At 40.3% G+C, this 21,542-nt stretch overlaps 1 protein-coding gene and 1 long non-coding RNA gene across 6 annotated transcripts in view; one reads left to right on the top strand and one right to left on the bottom strand.

Annotated features, from left to right (window-relative positions):
• Window positions 1-21,542, bottom strand: part of LOC102023014 (phosphatidylinositol 3-kinase regulatory subunit gamma) — a 160,153-nt gene that overhangs the window by 79,508 nt on the left and 59,103 nt on the right. The window contains exon 1 of one of the 3 annotated variants that reach the window (XM_005398686.2): window positions 15,015-15,548. The exons of 1 other annotated variant lie outside the window; for it this stretch is intronic. Coding sequence is in view for 1 of the 2 variants with exons in the window: in XM_005398685.2 (XP_005398742.1) it covers window positions 14,063-14,168 (106 nt within the window). In the remaining variant the exon portion in view is untranslated. Of the gene's footprint in view, window positions 1-14,062; window positions 14,932-15,014; window positions 15,549-21,542 lie in introns of those variants that run through there. One more of the 3 variants, XM_005398685.2, reaches the window with a different exon arrangement.
• LOC102023788 overlaps window positions 15,591-21,542 on the top strand; it is a 62,076-nt gene continuing 56,124 nt past the window's right edge. For all 3 annotated transcript variants that reach the window (XR_263216.1, XR_001236683.1, XR_001236682.1), the window contains exons 1-2: window positions 15,591-16,531; window positions 16,730-16,839. This is a non-coding gene — a long non-coding RNA (uncharacterized LOC102023788). The remainder of the gene's footprint in view (window positions 16,532-16,729; window positions 16,840-21,542) is intronic.

Genomic DNA, 21,542 nt, shown 5'->3' with positions numbered 1-21,542 from the left:
AACAGTCTCTCCCTAAATTATGGCCACCCCCATACCCAGCCTTGATACAAGCAAATACAAATACGACACCCAGTTAAATTTGAATTTAAAATAAACAATATTATCCCAGCACTCGAGAGGCTGAGGCAGGAGGACCACTGTGAGTTCCAGGCCAGCCTGGGCTACAAAATTAGTTCAAGGCCAGTGTGAACTGCACAGTGAATCCCTGTCCCAAAATAAAATAAAAACAGAACAAAATCAACAATATTTTACTTTGGTAAGTATGTACCAAATTTTTCATGTATTTTATCTGACAACTCTACTCTAAATTGCTACTGCTGAGCCCTAGAATCACAAAGGCCCAGGTCAGTCCCTTTAGACAGAAAGGATAGCATGCACCTCTCTCTTTGTCTCCCTCTCTCTGCACCCCTTTCTCCTTCTCCCCCCCTCCCTTCTCCTCCCTCTCATACTGGAGCTGTAATCCATGGACTCATACTGAGCTATACCCTCAGCCTTTTCTATTTTTAATTTTGAGACAGGATCTTGCTAAACTGCTATATTGCGCAGGCTGGGCTGGAACTTGCCATCCTCCTGCTTCAGCCTCCTGACTAGTTGTAGGCATGCACTACTGGGCCAAGCTGCTTTTTTATAGTTTATGATTTTTTTGGAAAAAGACTAAATCCCAAGTTCTAAATTAATGTCCTGTAACAAGTCTAAACCATTTGATTATTCTGTTGAAACTAAACAGAAGCTAGGCAAGGTGGTGCATACAGTAGTTATAATCCCAGTTATTTGGGAGGCTGAGTCAGGAGGATGATGGGCCAGCCTGGGCAATTTAGCAAGACCTTGTTCCAAAATTTAAATGGGGAGGGGCACTGGTGAGGTAGCTTAGTAGCAGATTGTCTCTAGGTTTAATCCCCAGTACAAAAAAAAAAAAAAACCAGTTAGGCAATTTTACACACCCGGTAATCCCAACATGCTAGGGAGGCCAAGGCAAGAGGATTTTAAATTCTAGCCTATCTAAGAAACTTAGTGAGATTCTGTCACAAAACAAGACAAGACAAAACATATACATCTATCTATAGATAAATATCTATAGATAGGTACATATGTTGAAGTGTCATGATTCTGATCCCTGATATAATATTTGGCTGTTGAGTAGCAGTATATGTGGCCTTATTTGAGGAAAGGCCACATACAAATTTATTCCTATGAACAATTCTGTATAAATATAGACTGTACTATCATTTAATTGGCTGGAGATGTAGGTCAGTGCAAAGGTCCTGGATTCCAATCCCCAGTACTGAAGGGGAAAAAAGAAAAGACTTCTGTTTTGTTTTGTTTTTTGGTTTTCCAAGACAGGGTCTCACTATGTAGCTTACTTAGCCTGGCCTTGAACTCAGTGATCCTCCTGCCACAGCCTCCTGAGTGTGGGGATTACAAATATGCACCACCACACCCAGCCAGACTTCTTTACTAAAACCAAAATCCAAAACACATTATACTCTCTAAGGCACCTAAGAGGCACAGAAACCAAAATGCAAAAATGTTGCTGTGTAAGTATTCACTAAGTATTCAAAGTTGCTTTTCTTTCTTCTCTGGATTCCTGATCTTTACTGTGTAGTTCAGAGCAGTGATGGGAACCTTTTAGAGCTTTCATTGTCAAACCACGCCCTGCAAAGCACATGCGATAGGTTCACCACCACTGGTTTACAGTAATGAAGTGGACAAAGGAGAGGGTTCAATGTCAGACAGGTGCTTCCGGGCAAGAAACTAATAACTGGCAAAGGGAGCAAAGAAACCAAAAGGATGAGACTACTCAAGCTGCTGTGAGTTTGGTAAGTTTTATAACAGAAGGAAGTTTAGGATTAACCATGCAAAGATATTAATCAAAGCTGAAGATGCAGAATTTTAAGTAGTATTGCACATAATCCCCTCTGGCATTTTTATGAGGATGTAATAAAGATTTAAATTATTTTTAAATTTAATTTAAATGTTAGGCTGGCTCTTTCTCTGAAAGGAACAATGTGAAACAGACCCCAAAGCCTGCTGGCCTAATAATAATGAAAATAGTAACAACAGTAAGAGGCACTCTCCCTAAGTGTCTTACTTGTACCATGTCATATAATTATCACAGTAACAATATAATGAGGTTAATATTCTTATCCCTGTTACACATATTAGGAAACTATCCAGAGTGACAAACTAGAAACAGACAGGGCTAGAATTGGAAACCCCAGCAACCTATTCTAGAGCTCTTCAACAGTAAATAGCAGATACTTCCTCAATTTTATACTAATCTCTATACTTGGGCACTTAAGCATTACATTAATGAGAAAAAACACTGTATAATCATTCTAAGATACCAACAACTTTAACCCATAAGTTAAAACATGTAATCAAAGCTCACCAAAGAAACTAAGAACTCTGGGAAACTTTTCTTTACAAAGGTACTTTGGTTTGATTGTTTTTGTTTTTTCAGACAGGGTCTCACTTTGTAGTGCAGGCTGACCTCGAACTCACAATGATTGTCCTGCCTCAGCCTCCCAAGTGCTGGGATTACAGGCATACCTGGCTTCCTTTACTTTCAAAAGTAAATGCAATCCCAGCACTTAGGAGGCTGAGGCAGGGAGATTTCTATGAGTTTGAGGCTAGCCTGAACTAACATGAAGACCCTGTCCTGTCTCCAAAAGAAAAAAAGGAAAGAAATGATAATACAGTCTAGATTTATACAAAATTATTTATAGAAGTAACTTATAAGTAACCTTCTCAAGGCCACATATACTGTTACTCAACAGCCAAATATTAGAGATCACAATCATAACACTTCAAAAAAGCAAAAAATACTTCAAAAATATGTAGTTTTGGCATTACTTAGAAAGTTTATTCCCCCCCCCCGGCCCCCCGCCGCCAGGACTAGAAATTGAACCCAGAGAATGCTAAGCTACATCCCTAGTTCCTTTTTTTTTTTTTTTTCTTCTACTATTTTTTTAAAATTTGAAACAGGCTCTTGCCAGGTGTAGTGGTTGGCGCCTATAATCCCAGCACTCGGGAGGCTGTAGCACAAGGATTGCCAAAACTTTGAAGCCAGCCTGGCTACATAGTGATTTCAAGAGCAGCTTGGACTACATAGTGAGACCCAAACAAAAAGGAAAAAAAAGAAATAGGCTCTTGCTAGGTTACCTAAGCTAGACTTAAGTCTGTGATCCTCTAGCCTTCAGCTCCCAAGCAGCTGGTATTACAGGCATGTGCCACCATGCTCAGAAGATAAATTTTTAATTATTAAAACATACGAAATATAGAAGTAAGAAATTAGACATGCTATGTAATTAGTAATATAATACTCAGAATGCAACCCTATTTACCACCTCCATGGCTGCCCCCCTTGTCTAAACCACCATCATTCCTCAACTTGCTTGCTGCAATAGCCGTTTCTCTATCTCCACCGTTCCCAACTTTCTACCGACAGCCAGAATGATTCAAGCCAGGAATCAGCACGTCACTGTTCACAACATTTTGATGGCCATCCTGGCAGCACACACCCGTGTAGGCAGCCTGGGCTACAGAATGAGTTCACGCCAAACTAAACTACATAGCAAGACCATGTCTCAAAAGTCAAAACAAAACAAAAACACTCTGATGTCTTCTTATTCCACAAGTTTTAAAGCCAAAGTCTTTACAATGGCTTACAATATTTTGTAAGCCTCTTTTCTTATACCTTCCCATCAGTCCACTCTAGCCATACTGGCCTCCGAGGTGATTCCTGACTATATCACAGGGTAGCTCTTATCTCAGGATAAACTCATCTGATGCTGTCTCTACTGGCACACGCCCCTGTCCTCACACCTGCCGAATCCCTCACTTCTCTAGGTCAGGCCCTCGCTGCCCGCCCAGCTAAAATAGCAGTTGCTCCACTCAGCGCTCTGTTTTTGTTCTCTGCTTTTTTCTTTATAACATTTATTACCATCACAATGTGCATACAAGTATTTAACTTATGAATTTGTGTATTCTCTTTCTTCCCTCCCTTAGAAATGTACATTCCACAAAGGTAGAGGTTTTTGTAGTTTCATTCACTGCTGCTCCTAAAACAATGCCTGGCAGTCAAACACTTGTTGGAAATTATGAACGGATACATACGTAAAAATATTTATAGGCATTTAACATGTTCCAAGCATGGTGCTAAGTCCTTTACAGTTACGAATTCTCTATATCTTCGCAACAATCTACTGAAGGATGATTATCACTGTCAGTCTTTAGGTGAGGAAACCACAACACAGAAAAGCTAACTGCCCAACGACACACACTAAGAAATAGTAGAGGCCCAATATGAATTCAGGAGGCCAGTCTGACCCCAGAGCCCTTGCTTTAACCAGCCCCCTACACACGCGTGCTCTCTCTCTGTCACTCCTCTCTCCCTCTCTCTGTCTCTCTCTCTCTCTCTCTCTCTGATTTCCAACATGGGGGAGGTCAATTAGGTCCTACCATACATTTTAGTTCAAAGGCATAATCTCTAATATCTGTATTTAAAGTAGTATTATAATTTTAGGGCTGACATCTAAATCATAAATCATTCCATAGGTTCCAAGTTTGACTTACTGAACTTTAAATTTGAAGTTTATAGTTTTGCAAAATGCTCTCTCACATTCATTTACTTGCTATATTGTGATTCTTAGTTCCAATGCCTGTGCTCCTCAGATGAGAAAAGCGGCATCACAGAAGTTTTGTATACTAGAAACTGGCAAGGCAGTAAGGCCTGTTATATATGTCACTCTTAATAGTATGTGGCCCTGTGAATTCCAACTTAGAAAATGAAAATGGGCTTCCCACTGCTAGATTTCAGTTTTGAAAAAGGAAAAATTAGTTTAATACCATTTATATACAAACCCAAAGGTAAGAATTTTGAAAAGAATTAGTTTTCCAAATTACTTTCCACAATAGCCACTGTTGATTTCCTACTTCCCTTCTTCACAGAATCCCTCCCCAACACAACAATACCCACCTCAGGGAAAGTCGCCACCGTGCCAAAGTAGGGGACATAGTGAGTATAAGGTAATGACCAGGGATAGGTTCAGAAACTAGCACATGACCCAATTCTGGCCAAAAAGATGTAAAAAAAAAAAAGTCTGATTGAGATTTTTGGAGAGTTTCCTCTCTCCACAAACAGAGGCAGAGGTGGAGATATGTTTCTCTTCCTTTAGGAGTTGTGTATGGATATAATGCGTGGAAAAACTGCAACCACTTTGCTACCAGCCTGAGAAGGAAGCAATCTTGATGATGGCAGAAATGAGCAATCACTCACACATGGCTGAACAGGATGAGTTCTTACTGACACTGGTGAACTGCTAAAGTTAACCAACCTAAAGCCTACTATATGGGAAGATAAAAATTTATATTTCTTAACCCATTCTGAATTAAGTTCTGTTGCTTGAAGCTGAAAACATACTAACTAAATACATTTTTATGAAACATATGCCACAACTAGTATCAGAAAAGTTTGTGGTTAATTATAAAAATGTTTATTAGAACTTCAACATGAGTCACACCACACTAAGTGACCCTGTTATAAAACTGAAAATCAAAAACTCTAGTACAAATGTAAGAACTGGCACTAACGCAATGTGTTTCTAGCACAAATAACACCCTTCAGCAAGACCTTTTAAAACAACCTGCCCAGCATGGTGGTGCATGCCTGTAATCCCAGCACTTGGGAGACTGAGGCAGAAGGATCACCATGAGTTCAAGGGCAGCCTGGGCTACATAATACGTTCAAGGCCAGCCTATACTATATAGCAAGACCGTTTCAAACAAAACAAAAACTTAATTTTAAATTTTGACTTACGAGTAAGTTTACCTTAGGTCTAAAAATGAAAACTGTGCCACTGTGCATGGTGGTGCATACTGTTATCCCAGGACTCAGAAAGCTGAGGCAGGAGAATTACTGCAAAATTAGAGACCAGCCTGCGCTACAAAGTGAGTTCAAGGCCAGCCTGAACTGCATAGTAAAACCTTGCCTCAAAAAAACCAAAAATAAAAACCGTAAGTATTTAAGAGTACATAACTATATAGTCTGGATTTGTTTCCCTGTACCCTCCAACAAGGACAGGCTCTCTGGCCAACAGAAAGAATATCAGACTAGATACTCCAAGCTGGAAAATGGTGGCTGAGATTAACTTTGGCTTTGTGTTGTCTCATACTACTAGATCACAGAGTAGTTTTCATAATGATATGATACATACAAAATGGTATATGATCTGACAAGTGAGTCCTAAATCACTGCTTCTTTTATCAAGAAGAGAGGGGTTGGGGCTGGGGATTTAGCTCAGCGACACAGCGCCTGCCTGGCAAGCAAAAGGTGGTGAGTTCGATTCCCAGTACAGGAAAAAAAACAAAAAAAAAAAAGAAGAGAGGATCCTCTACTTTACATGAACTTACAAATATGCACAAGAAACAAAAAATATATATAGGCAAGTAATTTGGAAACTGATCATTAATAAGACTTGATGGTTCACCTTACCTTGTTACCACATATCAAGTCCTATACATTCTAAAATCAATTGGGATTACAGCACATTTGAGTAAAACACTAGCCTCATTCATAATTCTTTAAAGTTTCAAAAGTGACTTTTAATCCATAAAATTCTGCAAACATTAAGTACCACATTTTTACATTATTTCTTTTATTAAAATAAAGTATCTTTATAAATTTAATGGTCACATACTGATAATAAATAATACCAACCTTTTTTTGAAGCAGAGTGTCACTATGTAGTTGAGGCTAACCTTGAACTCTTGATGATACTCCTGCCTCAGTCTCCCAAGTACTGGGATTACACGTGTGCACCACCACACCCCGTGATATCAACTATTTTTTTCCTCCCACACTAGAGATTGAACCCAGTAAACAATTTAACAAACCCTTTTGGCTTTTTTTAAGAAAAAAAACAAGGTCTTGCTAAATCACTAAATTATCCAGCCTGATCCTCCTACCTCAGCCTCCCAGAGTGCTGGGATTATAGGCATATGTCACCATGCCTGGCAACGTTTTAAAATTTAAGTCACAAAATGAAACTTGTTAGGTCCACAGGCCTACAATTCATCAAGATACTTCATCACTGGATATTTAAAGAGATACAAAAAAATATGAAACCCAGACCTCAAGAAACATCTTGTTGAGATTACATTGATGAAATAATTAAATGCTATAGCCTAAGCAAAATAACAGATTGCAGTCCAAGATATAAAGGGGTGCAGTACTAGAACTTTTGGAGAAAGTTTTGTTGGGTTTTTTTGGTTGTTTTAGCTTCTTTGCAGTACTGGGGATTGAATCCAGAGCCTCTTGAATGCTAGGCAAGAGCTCTACCACTGAGCTACATCTCTAGCCCTTTTTTATGTACCACCACACCTAGGTGGATAAAGTTTTAAGAAGGAAGGGAAAATAATTTGAAGATAGGGGTGAGACAGGTATATTGTACCTAAGAAAAGTATATGCAAAGTTTAAAAATAGGAAGTAGCATAGTCAGGATATTGAGCTAGACAGAAAAGAAATGTGAATAGAAGAATAATAATAAAGTTATAAATGTAAGGGTCATATATGCAAACTTTACGAGCATGTCATCTGCTAGCCAGGCATGCTGGCCCATGCCTGTAATCCCAACACTCTGAAATCTGGCACAAGAGGACTGCAAATTCAAACCCTGCCTGGGCAACTCAGTGAGACCGTCTCAAAAAAAAAAAAAAAAAAAATGGCCAGGGATATAGCACAGTAGTAGAATGCCCCTGGATTCAATCCTCAGTTAAAAAAAAAATCACTTTTAATGAAACATAGTTGGATAAATTACATTACATGAAAGCAATCACTAATGTTTAAATCAGAAGATGCAAAAAATATTGGCCCAGCCTTTACATCATTTGATTATCTTATACTACAGTATCACTTAAAATGACACCTAAACCAGGTGTGGTGGCATATGCCTATAATTCCAGCTCTCAGGAGGCCGAGGCAGAAGGACTGCTGCAAGTTCAAGGTCAACCTGGACTACAAAGTGAATTCAAGGCCAGCCTGAACTGCATAGCAAAACCCTGTCTCAAAAAAGAAACAAACAAACAACAACAAAAAAAAAAAACCTAGATCATACAAAAACTATCTTACTAAAAAAGAAGAAGCATTGTATCAGATGAGCCATTTTACCACATTGAAACTGTCAGCTGGGCGGGATATAGCTCACCGGCACAGTGCCTGCCTGGCAAGCAGGAGGTCCTGAGTTCAATTCCCAGTATCAAAAAAAAAAAAAAAAGCCGGATGTGGTGGCACATGCCTGTAATTCCAGCCCTCAGGAGGTTGAGGCAGGAGGATTGTTGCAAGTTTGAGACCAGCCTGGACTACAAAGTGAGCTCAAGGCCAGCTTCAACTGCTGAGTGAGACTGTCTCAAAAAGACGAAAAAAAAAAATTAATTTAATTTAATTTAAAAAGAAAAAAAAAAGTCAAGTATGTCAGAGTAAGCAAATAAGTTTCTCTGGAACAAACTTTTCATCTGGCTTCAAAGTTAGAGGAACTTTACCAGTTTGGTCACTACACTTGATCTTAGCCAAAAGGCTGAGAAGCAACACCAGGTCGGTCACTAAACTTTATACTCAAGTAACTTCTAGACTAAGAGTTCTCAAAGTGTGGTCCAGACTTCTTAAGATACTTTTAGAGACTCCAAAAGGTCAAAATATTCCATAGTATTATGTTATTAAGACATTGTCTGCGAGATTTTTTTTTTTTTTGGAGACAGGGTCTCACTATGTAGCTCAGGCTGGAATTATACTTGCTTATGTAGCCCAGGGTGCCCCAAACTCACAGTGATCCTCCTGCCTCAGCCTCTCCAGTGCTGAAATTACAGGTGTGTGCCACCATATCCAGCTTCATTTTCATCATTTTTCAAATGTACAATAGGCTGTAATACATGGTATCTCAATGGATTGCAGGAGCAGGCATGAATTTAGAGATCTTCTAGAAAGCCACATATTAAAGGTATTTGAAAAAATATAAAACCATGCTATTCTTCTAATTTTTTGTTTTTGGAAAATATAATTTATGTTTTAAACTGTGTAATGATTTATGTTTAAGTAAATATTTTTATAATTTTTATTTCATTCTAATACAGTAAATGTCAATAGATATAACCTAAACAGAATTAATGAGGATCTCTTCAGGGTCCTCTGTAATTGAGTCTAAAAGGGTTACTGAAATCAAAAATACTGAAAGAACCACTTTTCTAGACTTTCCTGTATATCTGTTTGTCAAGTAAAACTTTTATTTTCTAATTATCTGAGATGTTTCTGCTCTTAAAATAATTTCAGAAATTTATCTTGAGGAGAAGAAAAAGTCTACAATCAACTTTTTTTTTTTTTGAGACAGGATCTCAGGCTGACCTCGACTCACTATGTATCCAAGGCTGGGTTCGAACTTGCGTGGATCTTCCTGCCTCAGCCTCGCAAGTGCTTTGATTATAGGTGTATGCCACCACACCCAGCCTAAAAATGTTTACAATCTTAAATGAAAAAAGTCATGTCCGTGAATTTAAGGAGTAATTTATTACATTTTCTTAAGATAACAATACCAAAACTAATATGCCAAGTTAACAGACAACTATCTACAAGCTTTGTGCATGAGTTTCTGATCAGTCACATATAATTAATCCTCCAATAGTTCCTATACCGAAAGTGAACTCTTTGAGAGGTCTATTCACCAAATGCTTTGCAACAGAACAATCCCAATTCCCAGATTCATAGAAGGATTTACCAAAATGCTTGTAAGTAATTCTCAATACTATAATCTTTAACAGTTTTAGAATAAAAAGTTTTATTTTATCTAAACAGCTCAGTATTTCCACAGCTGCTGGAAAATATCAAAACATTAAAACATTAAACCTCATTTGGACACTGTCAGTAAGTGATGGTAAACCTATCAATCCATGTAGTTATCAGAAATCTTCAGGATGGGTGATAATGATAGTTATTGAAAAATAGGTTTTTAGGCCACCAGAAACATTAAAAGATAAGAATTTTGCATTTATTTATTTATTTTATTCATTTATTTTGGTCTTTTTGAGACAGGGTCTCGTTATGCAGTTCAGGCTGGTCTTGAGCTCACTTTGTAGCCCAGGCTGGTCACGAACTTGAAACAATCCTCCCGCCTCAACCTCCCCTGTGCTGGGATTACAGGCATACACCACCACCATGCCCTGCCTAGAATTTTGCATTTATGAGCCAGCATAATGGCACATGCAAGGAAATTCCCCTCCTCAGGAGGATAAGGCAGGAGGATCACAAGTTTGAGGCCTGCCTGGCAACATAGCAAGACCACAGATCAAAATAAAAAGGACCGTAGCTCAGTGACAGAGCACTTGCCTAGCAAGTATGAGTCCTTAGTTTCAATCGCTAGTACCATTTTGTTTATTTCTTTGTTTTCTGAGACAGGTTCTTGCTATGTAGTTCAGGCTGCCCTTTAACTCATTATGTAATCCAGGCTGGCCTCAAACTCAGTGATCCTCTTGCCCTCAGGCCCTCGAGTGCCAGGATTACAGGCATGTGCCACCATGCCTAGCTCCATTTCTTTAAAGAAGGAATTGTAAACCTATGGTTCTGTCTCAAATTAAGATTTAAAATATTGGTACTATTACAATTAAGAGGTCCTAAGTAAACACGTCTAATTCAAAAGTTATTCAAGAGCCAGGTGTGGTGGTAAACACCTATAATCCCAGCACTTAGCACTCAGGAAGCTGAGGTAGGAGGATTACCATGAGTTCAAGGCCAGCCTGCCTACATAGTGAGACCCTGTCTCAAAAAAAAAAAAAAAGCAAAAAAAAGTTACTTAACCCTAGGCTATTACAATAGTCAAGAAGGAGATGACCAAAGACCTTAAGTAGAAAAACACCTAAAGACTAGAAACAGCGTTTCTTAGTTATTCAACATATACTGAATACATACCTTAGTTATTCAACATATATTTCTTAGTTATTCAACATAAACTGTCTACTATTTGCAAGATCCTGGACAAGCTAAGAAGCTTCTAATCAGGTGGAAAGGTAATTTTTTTTTTTTTTTTTTTGCTCTTTTTGAGACACGGTTTCATTATGTAGTGCAGGCTGACCTTGAACTCACTTTGTAACACAGGCCGGCATCAAACTTGCAGCAATTCTTCTGCCTCAGCCTCCCAAATGCTGGGATTACAGGGAAAGACAATTCTATAGGGGAAAGTATCCATAAATAAAATTCGGACACTACTCTAAAATTAATGGAAGAAATTCCATCTGAGAAGTGCTATTAAGAGTGAGGAAAAGGAGTGGAGGAATAACGTCTAATAGAAGAGATCAGAGAACATTCATCCTGGCAAAGACGGTATCTGACCTGGGTTCTAACATACATGATTTCAACAAGTAAATACTGGCATCCCAGTGAAAGCATCCCAGAATGAAAATAAAAGCATATAAGGAATAGCAAATACAAAATAGTTTCTACAGATCTTACTGTGGACTCTGGAAGAGAACCAACTGGAAAATTAGGTTGGAAACAAAAATAGAGGGACTTCTATGACAAGACAAGCAATCTAGGACTTTTTTTCTTTTTTTCAGTAGGCAAAAGAAAGCCAGTGGGAGGTTTTGAAAGCCATTAAAAGATTTATTATTGGAAGGTAAATCAGATGGTACCTTAATATTAAGTCCCTGACTTATGAACAAGTTCTTCTGTTACAGTAATTCTTCCGTTCTGACAGAATTGTTCATGTCAGATTCGTTCATAAGCCAACAAAGTAAGTTTTATACAGTATACCTGTGAAAGTTTGCAACTCAAATGTTCATTAGGTTGAGGATTTACTGTACTGCTGGATAGAGTAGAAATAGGAAAACAGATAGTGTGTAGAGACAGTGCCAGGACAGAATAATATTTAGGCAGTACCAGTACCGGTACAGAATAATAACGCTGACGTGGTGTGGGAGTTAGGAGAATGACAGATACAAAGCACGCTTGCTACCACTTCACTTGATGATTTACCTACAGTTTTAAGTGTTCAAAACTTAATTTATTATATAAAACAAGGTTAATATTCATGTTATTGCTATTAAAAATTCATTGGGTAAACCATGTCTCAGCATACTCAAGTGAGGTTCCTTTTTAAAAAGCTGTTAGAAATAACTAACCATATCTGTATTAAGGATACAAACTGGATAATAAAGAACAGCATACACATATTTTCAGCATTCTGAACAGAATCTCATTATGCACAATTTCATTCGAGGAAGAACATTCTAAACTCAAAAGTTTGTTTCCACAGAAAATAAAGTCTGGATCAGGGTTTTCCACACCTTATAACATCCCTACATATAACATATTTTTATGTAACAATCAATTTTTCTTAAAATTATTTCTGGACAATTCTACTCAGTATTTTACTACTAGACTATTTTCCAACCATTAGTCCCTTCTTCATTTTCTCCTCTCCTTATTCACCTCCCCACCCAATAAATTCTCTTTATACGTCTAAAAGGCAAGACACTGAATGATACAGTGTAAGTCTAAGACAGTTTAAATATACAAATTTTATAACTATAGAAATGTATTAACCTTAGTTTTTATGAGAGAGGTTTCGGTGAGACACTAAATTTTTAAGCACATGAATGACAAATGTATCTAGCAGAAGCTATGCTTCCCCATTAGGGTGAAACAAAGGGGGAAACACACAATAGATGGGTGGCAAATCTTACAAACTTTGCAAAACTGAAAAGCTGCATCTGGACTGCAGTCACAACTATAAAAGGAAATGATCACTCCAAAATGAAGGAAAATACAAAATCTGACTAATCAATAAGAGTAAAAAGGGTTTATTCAACATTGGTATTAGTTTTTAGTAGAAGAGCATTTAATATTATCACTAATTGAAAAAAAAAGGAGGGTAATTCACTGTTTGCAAGGACACAAGAAGTAATCTCTACATACCTTCCATAGGACAATTATACTTCACTACACTTGCACGGGCTCAAATCCTTTCAAACATTTCCAAAAATACACAGTCCTATATTAACTGAGCTTCCCAAATGACACACCATTTATTCTGTGACTTGATTGTAACGCATTTTTAAAACACTTAACGAAACCATCCTCAACAAAAACAAGCAGTCACAAAGGCCCTCTGCTTATTCAAATCATTACATAAAGCAATGTCTGTAACTGCAAACAGGGTTTGAAAATCTGACAGCTAATAACCATAAAATAGGGAGACTCTAAAAAAAAGACTTTTTCATTTTCCCTTCCTTCCCTTTCACTACCAGATACACAAAATGTCTGTGACAGTCTCAGATTGTTAACTCTAAAATAAAAATACAGCGTATGTATACTTCACGTGTATACAGGCACTATCACATGTATGTACATATCAAATAGTCACAGGAAAGAAAAAGGTTAGGCTCTTTTTTTAACTCAAAGAGTTGAAGTTATATTAAACTCTATCCCATAAATTAGGTTAAATCACCATAAATTAAACAATAATAAAATATACCACGTAGGTCTCTCTGAGTCACAGTATTTTGAGATAAAAAACTTAAGGCCAGAACGTCCAATCCCTGAAAATCACTAACCGGCATTTAGTTTCTGTAAGAGAAAATGGTAACCTTAAAATTAATAATCCACATAAGCAGCTCAGTTTCTGAAGTTAACCAAGGTAAAACACAAGGAACCAAATCAGAAAAATGTATGAAACGACCAGCTTTAAAGAACTCCCCCAAAAGGAATGACTGACTTGAAGAGTGGCATACAAAACATCGTCGCAGGTAGAAGTCTTTACTGGGGGGGAGGGGAAACCGGGTCTTTTCCTCCCACCCGCACTCTAGCCCCCACCCCCACCCTCGCAGGACAATGGGATCGGGGTCCTAACTGCAAACTTTAATCGTGTAAACCAGAAGCAGCTTTACTGCAGCTCTGAACTGCAAATCTCTCCCTCATCCCAAACCCAGCGCACCCGGGAACACTTCTGCCCCGAAATTATCACCAAGGTCTTGTTAAACACAAATCAGGCCCATCACAAGATTTTTTTTTTCTCCCAAGTACCTGGAGGATCCATTTCAATATAAAATATCAGTTCTGTCGAATAAGGCATCATCACCTCCCTCCAGTCTGCGTCATCGCGGTCCATACTCCACACGGTATTGTACATCGCGCTGTCAGGGGCAGGTCGTCAGGAAATATATAGAAAGCATATATATAGATAGATATATTTTTTTGTCTAATATTTTAAAATCTGGAAAATATATCTGTAAAAGTTCCACACGGAAATGTACTTCAGGGTTTCTAACGGCCGGTCCAAATCCAGCCAACTACCAGGACCAGGACGAGAATAGGTTCCTCCCTTCTCTCCTCCTACAGCACCCAGCAAAATGCCACCCGAACTTTCAAGCGGTGGGTTTTTCTCCTCAGGTTAGACTCTCTTGGAGGCCGGAGAACTGTACTACTAAAAAGCGGCTTCCCCAAATCCTTTTCACACAATCACTGTCCAAAGAAAAAGAGAAAAGCTCCGCCGCCTCCAAATCTTTCTGCGGAAGCCACTTTTGTGTCCTTCGACGGAGGGAGAACGAAGAGGGAAAAAACGCTTGGGGAGAAAGCTGGGGACGTGACAAAGGAAGGCATAAAAAAGGGTTGGGGATTGCGCTCAAGTTTCGGGGTCCCACTGGTCTGCAGAGCGTTTCCCTCTGGGGCCGGGACTCAGGCTCCGTCCCGGTCGGCTCGGAACCGAAGCTGTCGCAGCCTCAGGGTTGGCGCCCCTCGCGAAGTCCAGTCAGCTCGGCTCGCCTGGGCTCTCCCGCGCGGCGTGAGCAGTACCGCCGGCGACAGATCTCTTCACGCTCTGCCTTGACTCCGACCACTAGAGTTTCATTTTAACGGCGCCGAGGGGACATTCTTCCCCGCCCCCTCCGCCCCCCCTCGAGGCTCCACCCAACGGCGTCGGGCAGGGGGAATTGCCAGCAACAATACCGCTTTTTCGCTCTATCCCGCTTCGACGTACAGGGAGGGTCAAGTGCCTGAGAAAGTGTTCACAAAGCTGTCTCCACTCCAGGTTTCAATCCTTCCCGCCTCTCTCTAGAGCTCAACTCCTTAATCAGTCGTCCTCTCTCGCCCCCAGCCTCAATTGGAATGGTACAGTCCGGGCGCTGGCCGCCCGCCAGGAGTCAGCGCGGAGAGCACGCGAGCCAAGCGGAGAGGGAGAGGGAAAGAGGTGGGGGAGGGATGTAAGGTGGATGGTGATTGGCCGATCCCGGTTGCCGGAGCCAGGAGCCTGCGTCTTTTGTCTGCCTAGCTCCAGCGGAGGAGCGGGAGACCCCTGCGCGCCCCAAGAGAGCCAATCAGGAGATAGCCGGCTCCGGCCGGTGAAGCGGCGATTGGTCAAACTCCAGTTACTAAGCGGGACAAAGGCAGAGGGAGGAAGAAAAGAGGAGGAAAAAAAGAAAGAAAGAAAGCGCAAACGGCGGTTACTGACAGGCTGGGCGAGCGCTCAGGGGGCTCAAGCTGCCCGGAGACAGGCGGGGCTCCCGCCGAGGCTGGTTTACCCGGACAAGTGAGGCGAGGGAAGACAGACTGGCTGGACACCTCTGCCCGGAGCCTGGCCGTGGGGGGGAGGGGAGGTCGAGGGACGCGTGCTATCTCCTGGTGAGGCGCACGCTCTCGTGGACCTCAGAAGGTCTCCAGGCAGAGTCCCTCCTCACAGACCTCTTCACCACGCTAGCTAGGGCTGCCCTCCCCGTTCCGCGTGACAGGTCGTCAGGTAGAGCAGAGATCGCCAAACCCAGTTGGAGGACCATTCCCGCTCTGGGAAAGGCTATGTTAAGGGGCCCCGCAGCGGTCCGGCCGTCACCTAAGCCGCGCTCTGCTGCTCTCCAGAGCAGGTAGGCGTTTCTTAGGGAGGCATTCGTAGTTGCTCTCCGCTTCCCACCTAGGGACTTTTGAACCCCGAGGTGACTCCCCACCGCCTGAAATGGTGAAGCATCTCAGCAGGCCGTCGGGCTGGAGTGCTCAAACCAGAAGGAAAAGGACAAATCTTGGAATGACAGTGCCTGTGTGATTTCTGAGACAAATCAAGTGTTGGAATCTCTTGGCAAAACGACTCTATGATTCCCTGACAGACCCCTGTCTCACACACCCAGACCCTCCCTCAAGCTTAAAGCTGTAGGAAGAGCTTCAGTATAAAAATGCCGGAAATTTCCATGCATTTCAGAAAGAGCTAATTAACTTGCTGGGGAACACTGAATAGCTAAAAGTAGATTTGTGTCTGGAATCGCCATCCTGCTCTACAATAAAATCTGAGGAGGCCAAAAACTGCTCCATTTCCTCTTTACACAGGAGTAACAAAGCCCATTGTGTTTTGAGTTGACAACCTGATTTAAGCCCCAGCAATACCTCGTACCCCAAGTGGCTCAGCTGTATGAGTTGCCACGTTTCATTCTACCTCACACGTTGGTTCTGCCTTCCTTAAAGGTGCCGAAATTGAGACAGTGCCCAGAAGACAACAGTCAAAATGTGTATGAAGTGAGTAGAGGGTAAGGGGGTAAAAAGCTGGTGAGAATGGCTAGACGGTGTGAAGCTAGAAGTAAAAAAAAAAAAAACCAGAATTCTCCCTTACGTTTCTGAAACTGCTTTCTTACATTTCTTACAAAGGCAAATCAGAAGCTGGATCAGCTTTGGGAAAGGGCTCATTAATTTTAATCTCCTGAACCATTCCTTCAGGTAGAAGACGTTGGAAGATTAATTTGAGGCTGGCTTCTCAGCAGTCTCCATTTCACCATGTCTGGGAGCCAGAAGTATTTTTGATAACTCAAAAGGCAAAACAGTCAAGGGTAAGTGGTTTATTTTTGTTCATGGGTGTTCCTATACATTCCCAAACAAAATGAGAGTGAAGAGACAAAGGGTAAAACAGATAGTGGTTTTCAGATTTCCCAGCAGCTTTCTGACTGTACCATTTTCATCAAGTAGTGATGGAGTTCCAATTTCTAGTACACAGAGCAATCATCAGGCCTTAATTCACACCTAAGGCTTTCACAGATAGAGTGAAGAAGTAACAAAGTATATAATCAGATGCTCAAGATGAGTGCATAGAGTAAATCTGTGGTTCAGCCTTGCTACCTAAAACATTACCCATCTCTCCAATTTAAATAGATATTTGAACAGCAAACCTCCAAGAAATCACACTAATGCAAGAGGCCATGATGAACAGAGGGGAAGTACAATTCCTTCAGACCGGCTTGTATCAGCTCTGCTTTGGTGGGAGGTGCTTATTAGATAATGCTGGCCTTACTTTCTTTAATTGAGAAATAGAAGGTTCTGATTACTTGTTACCAAACTGCCTCTGGCACTTCGGCAAAGGTAGAAAATGTTAGCTCTGTTGTCCTGGATCATTTCCATGCTAGAGAATTATATTCGGCCTGGATATGGATTAAATTCAATTCTTAAGAGCTCAAACTCCTAGGTCACAACCTGCTACTTTGGGAGTTGTTTTTATTTTTTTCCTTTGGCCCCATCCTTTTTTTATTTTTAATTTAAAGTAACCATAGGTAAATCAAAAAATATTTCTGCCTTGGTTTATATGTTTGTGAAGGAGGAGATTGTTTTTAGATTTATACAAGTTACTTAGTTTATTGTGAGACACACTAAAGGAAAAAAAACCACGTAAGTATTTAGAATAGTACCTTTCTGTAACTCCAAACAGGATGTCCTTCATTTTTCAACTTGATATGCTTTTATTATGAAACTGTTCAAATATATTCCATTTACCTCTCTTTATTTCAGAGATAGGTAAAATATTTCTCTGTGCTTTGAGTATAGGGTATGATCTCAGAGTGCTCTGTGCCAGCAGAATCAGCCTGGAACTCAGCCAAAAGTTCTTCATGATTAAAGGTGCCATCTGAGCATGCAATATTTTTTCAAAAGCCTTGCAAAATAGAAATGTACTTTTTTTCTCTAGGGTTACTTGCTTTGACTCTAGGACTAACTTTAGCCTTTAGGGAGGAATTCCACTGGCCTCAATCTCCTTTTACTTTTTTCTTTCTTGTCATCATTCCTTTACTACTTGTCTTTTGATAAGGCCTAGTACATGCAGCTAAACAAACTTACTTAACAAATGACACTCCCAGAAAACACTAAAAGTTATCAGTTGCATATTTAAGGGCCTCCCTAGCCACATACCTTGTAAATCAGAGGTAAATCAAGTTTTGATGGAAAAGCTTGCCTCTATAGTGTTAAAGAGCAATGGTGGTGGATCTTCTCAAGAGATTTCACTTGGGAATTTGATAGTTATCCCTTGGAGTAGCAGTGCCTAAAATCACAATTTTCCATTTTTCTCTGAACAATATTCTTTTTATTTGGCATTTGCAATTTCTTACCTCCCTTCATAATACTTGAATACATATATTCAAGTATTACATAATACATAATACTTAAATATGAATTCATGATACAGTTAATGATATCAGCCCAAGGCACCTAGAAATTATAACATTACATGAATGAGTGGGCTTCATAGAAGTAGCATTCTTCCAGATGCCAATAAATTCCTAGGCTTAGGGAGCAATATTTGAGAGCTTCTTTAGAACCATCAGCACATGAGATAGATCTGCTATGCCTCACTCTCCCCTCTTTGAGTCATCCTTCAAACTTAAGGGTCACAGAGGCAGATCTCTCTAGCCTAATATGCTTCCTTCTTTTGACGTCTGCCCTTCCAGCAACACAGGGACCAGCTGGACTACGTGTATGCCACTGTTACAAATTTTCCCTCCAGCAAGGCCACACATTTCAGCTTGGCCTTTACCAGAAGAAAGAGCACACACACAAATGAGATCCAAATGACAGGAACAGTAGTCCAGGGTGTTTCACAGGGCAGGGGACAAACAGGGCAGGCACCTGGTCAGCTCTGTTACTTTATTTAATCTTCATAACTCTGAGAAACACAATTGTATTTTTATTCTCATTTTACAGATGAGGAAATTGAGACCAAGAGTAGTGAAGGTACTTGTTCAAAGTCCTGCAGCCACTTAATAACCCACCCAAGACTGGGGCTCCATGTCATTACTGCAAATTCATTGCCTTTCGCACATGACACAGTTTCCCCCTTCCCTTCAAATGTTTACTGATGTGTCCATACACTAGGGATACAAAAATGAATAAAACAGGATCCTTAACATTGAGTATAGGAATAATAGAGGAGGAGCCAACAAAGAAATAAATAATACAGGCATTTGACAAACTATCAAACTGTTACAAGAACCCCAAAGATGATCTAGACCATATGCACATAACAGAGGCTACCTGGAGGAATTAGGCTTCCCCAGACTTATAAACACCTACTTTAAACATGTGGCCTCTTCACTGCTCAGTTTTCCCAATCCATATGATTAACTCTAAACCTAAAAAAGTTTCACTGAAAGCTGGCCCAAAGAACAGATCAGCAGAGTTCCTCATCTTGAATCTAACTGCAACAGCCTCCTTGCTTTGCTTTCGTCAGTCTGTACTCCACACAGCTAAAGTGATGGCTGTAAGTAAAAAATCTAAACCTGTCTCTTGCTTAAACCCCAAAGCAAGCCAGGGATGGTGGTATACCTGAATCCTAGCACTCAGGAAGCTGAGGCAAGAGGGTCTCTGAGTTTAAGGCCAGCTTGTGCTACACTGTTAGTTCAAGTGTAGCCTGACTACGTAGTGAGAGCTTGTCTCAATCAATAAATGCCGGGTCTTATGCCTTCAGCTCTGAACATTTGATTGAAAACTAATCCACTCACAGTGAAATTTTTATTTTTCTTTTTGTGATACTGGAGACTTGCATACAGAAAGCACTGAACATTCCCTTTCTGTACCTATGTATGCATGTATTTATTTGTTTGAGACAGGGTATCACTATATTGTTCAGGCTGGCCTTAAACATGTAATCCTCTTGCCTCAGCCTCCCAAATCACTGGGATTATAGGCTTGTGCCACACTGTCCAACTGTGATTTTCTTTTAACTCAAAGGGACAGACTATCTTGTGTTATCCTCATTTTGTGCTTCTTGAAAAAGAGGCGCTGAATGAAGATCACTGTTATTCCCCAGACTTCATGCAGGATTCTGTTTCTCTCGTCTCAGTGCCAACATGTAAAATTCTAAGATACTCTTTAGGGCGAAGTCTCCTAAGGCACTGAGATTATATGTTCAAAAGAAATATAATTTTTCTTTTGTGTGTGTGTGTGTGTGTGTGTGTGTGTGTGTGTGTGTGTTTCAGACAGGGTTTCCCAGTGCAGTTCAGGCTGGCCTTGAGCTCACTTTGTAGCCTAGGCTGGTCTCGAACTCACAAAGATTCTCCTGCCTCAGCCTCCAGAGTGCTGGAATTACAGGCATGTGCCACCATACTGGGCTGTTTTTTCATACTGTAAACAGAAAATGTAATTGGTTATCTCATATACCAAATATGTAATATGATCATTTCACTTAAAATAGATTTACTAAGTGTTAACGGTAACAATTCAAAATGACAAAGCTCTTTCATCTCAATCAACTAAGATTCCCTATGAGTTAAATTTTGTGCTAAGTAGTCAATAAGACATTTTTGCTCTGGAATGAACCCATCATCTAGTAAGAGAGATTTAAGTGAACAAATAACAGTCTCACTGGCCACTGTGCTTTCAAACTGACCAACTCTACCTGAGTTGGTAAGATCAAGGTAGCATCCTTTGTTTACCTTCTCCCTTTTTCCTAATAGCCTTACTCTATTTCTTAGTCTTCCTGACCTCTTTCACTACTGAGTCTTAACCTGACATTCTTCACTGATTGTGTTCCTGTAGTATTGACTTCTAGCTGTGTTCTACAACTACAGCTGAACCCATCCTTTGGATTAGGACTTCTTTTCAAAGACAATGGAGGAGTCTAGCCCAGTGTCCTACCTTAATATTGGATCTTGTGGGTGGTATTTCTGCTGAGTTTTCCCAGGACCTTGTAATAAGAACCAAGGAATAGTAGTCATACCCATGAACTGCTCTATCTCTGAAATTTTAAATAGTATACCTTCCTCTCTGACTTTTATCGTCCCTCTCCACTCCTTTTTTTTTGCCAAACCCAGACCTTGGGGGAAATGATTGCCTGCTAATACCATCTTAGTGACTTGAGTAGTGGTTCTCCCCTAAAAATGTGTCGCCCTTAATGTGACCTTATTTGGAAAAGGGGGGGAGGGTCTTTGCAGATACAATAAAAGATCATGAGATCATTCTGAATTAAGGTGACCCATAGATCTTATCAGGTATCCTTAGCAATACAGAAGATTTGCGATAGACACTCATAAAAGGCATAGTTTGTTTTTTTTTGTTTGTTTTGGGGGGTTGTTTGTTTGTTTGTTTGTTGGCTTTCTGAGACAGGGTCTCGTCTGTTCAGGCTGGCTTTGAGCTCACTTTGTAGTCCAGGCTGGTCTCAAATTTGCAATGATCCTCCTGCCTCAGTCTCTGGAGTGCTGGGATTATAGGAGTGTGCCACCACAAAAAGGCATATGTTGAAGACGATGGCAGATACTGAAATGCTCCAAATTTT

Source organism: Chinchilla lanigera, unplaced genomic scaffold, assembly GCF_000276665.1.
Source record: "Chinchilla lanigera isolate Chin_1 unplaced genomic scaffold, ChiLan1.0 scaffold00063, whole genome shotgun sequence".
In the NCBI taxonomy this organism is placed as follows: Eukaryota; Metazoa; Chordata; class Mammalia; order Rodentia; family Chinchillidae; genus Chinchilla; species Chinchilla lanigera.
Note: the sequence above shows the minus strand (reverse complement) of the source record. Positions and strands in the feature narration are given on the sequence as shown.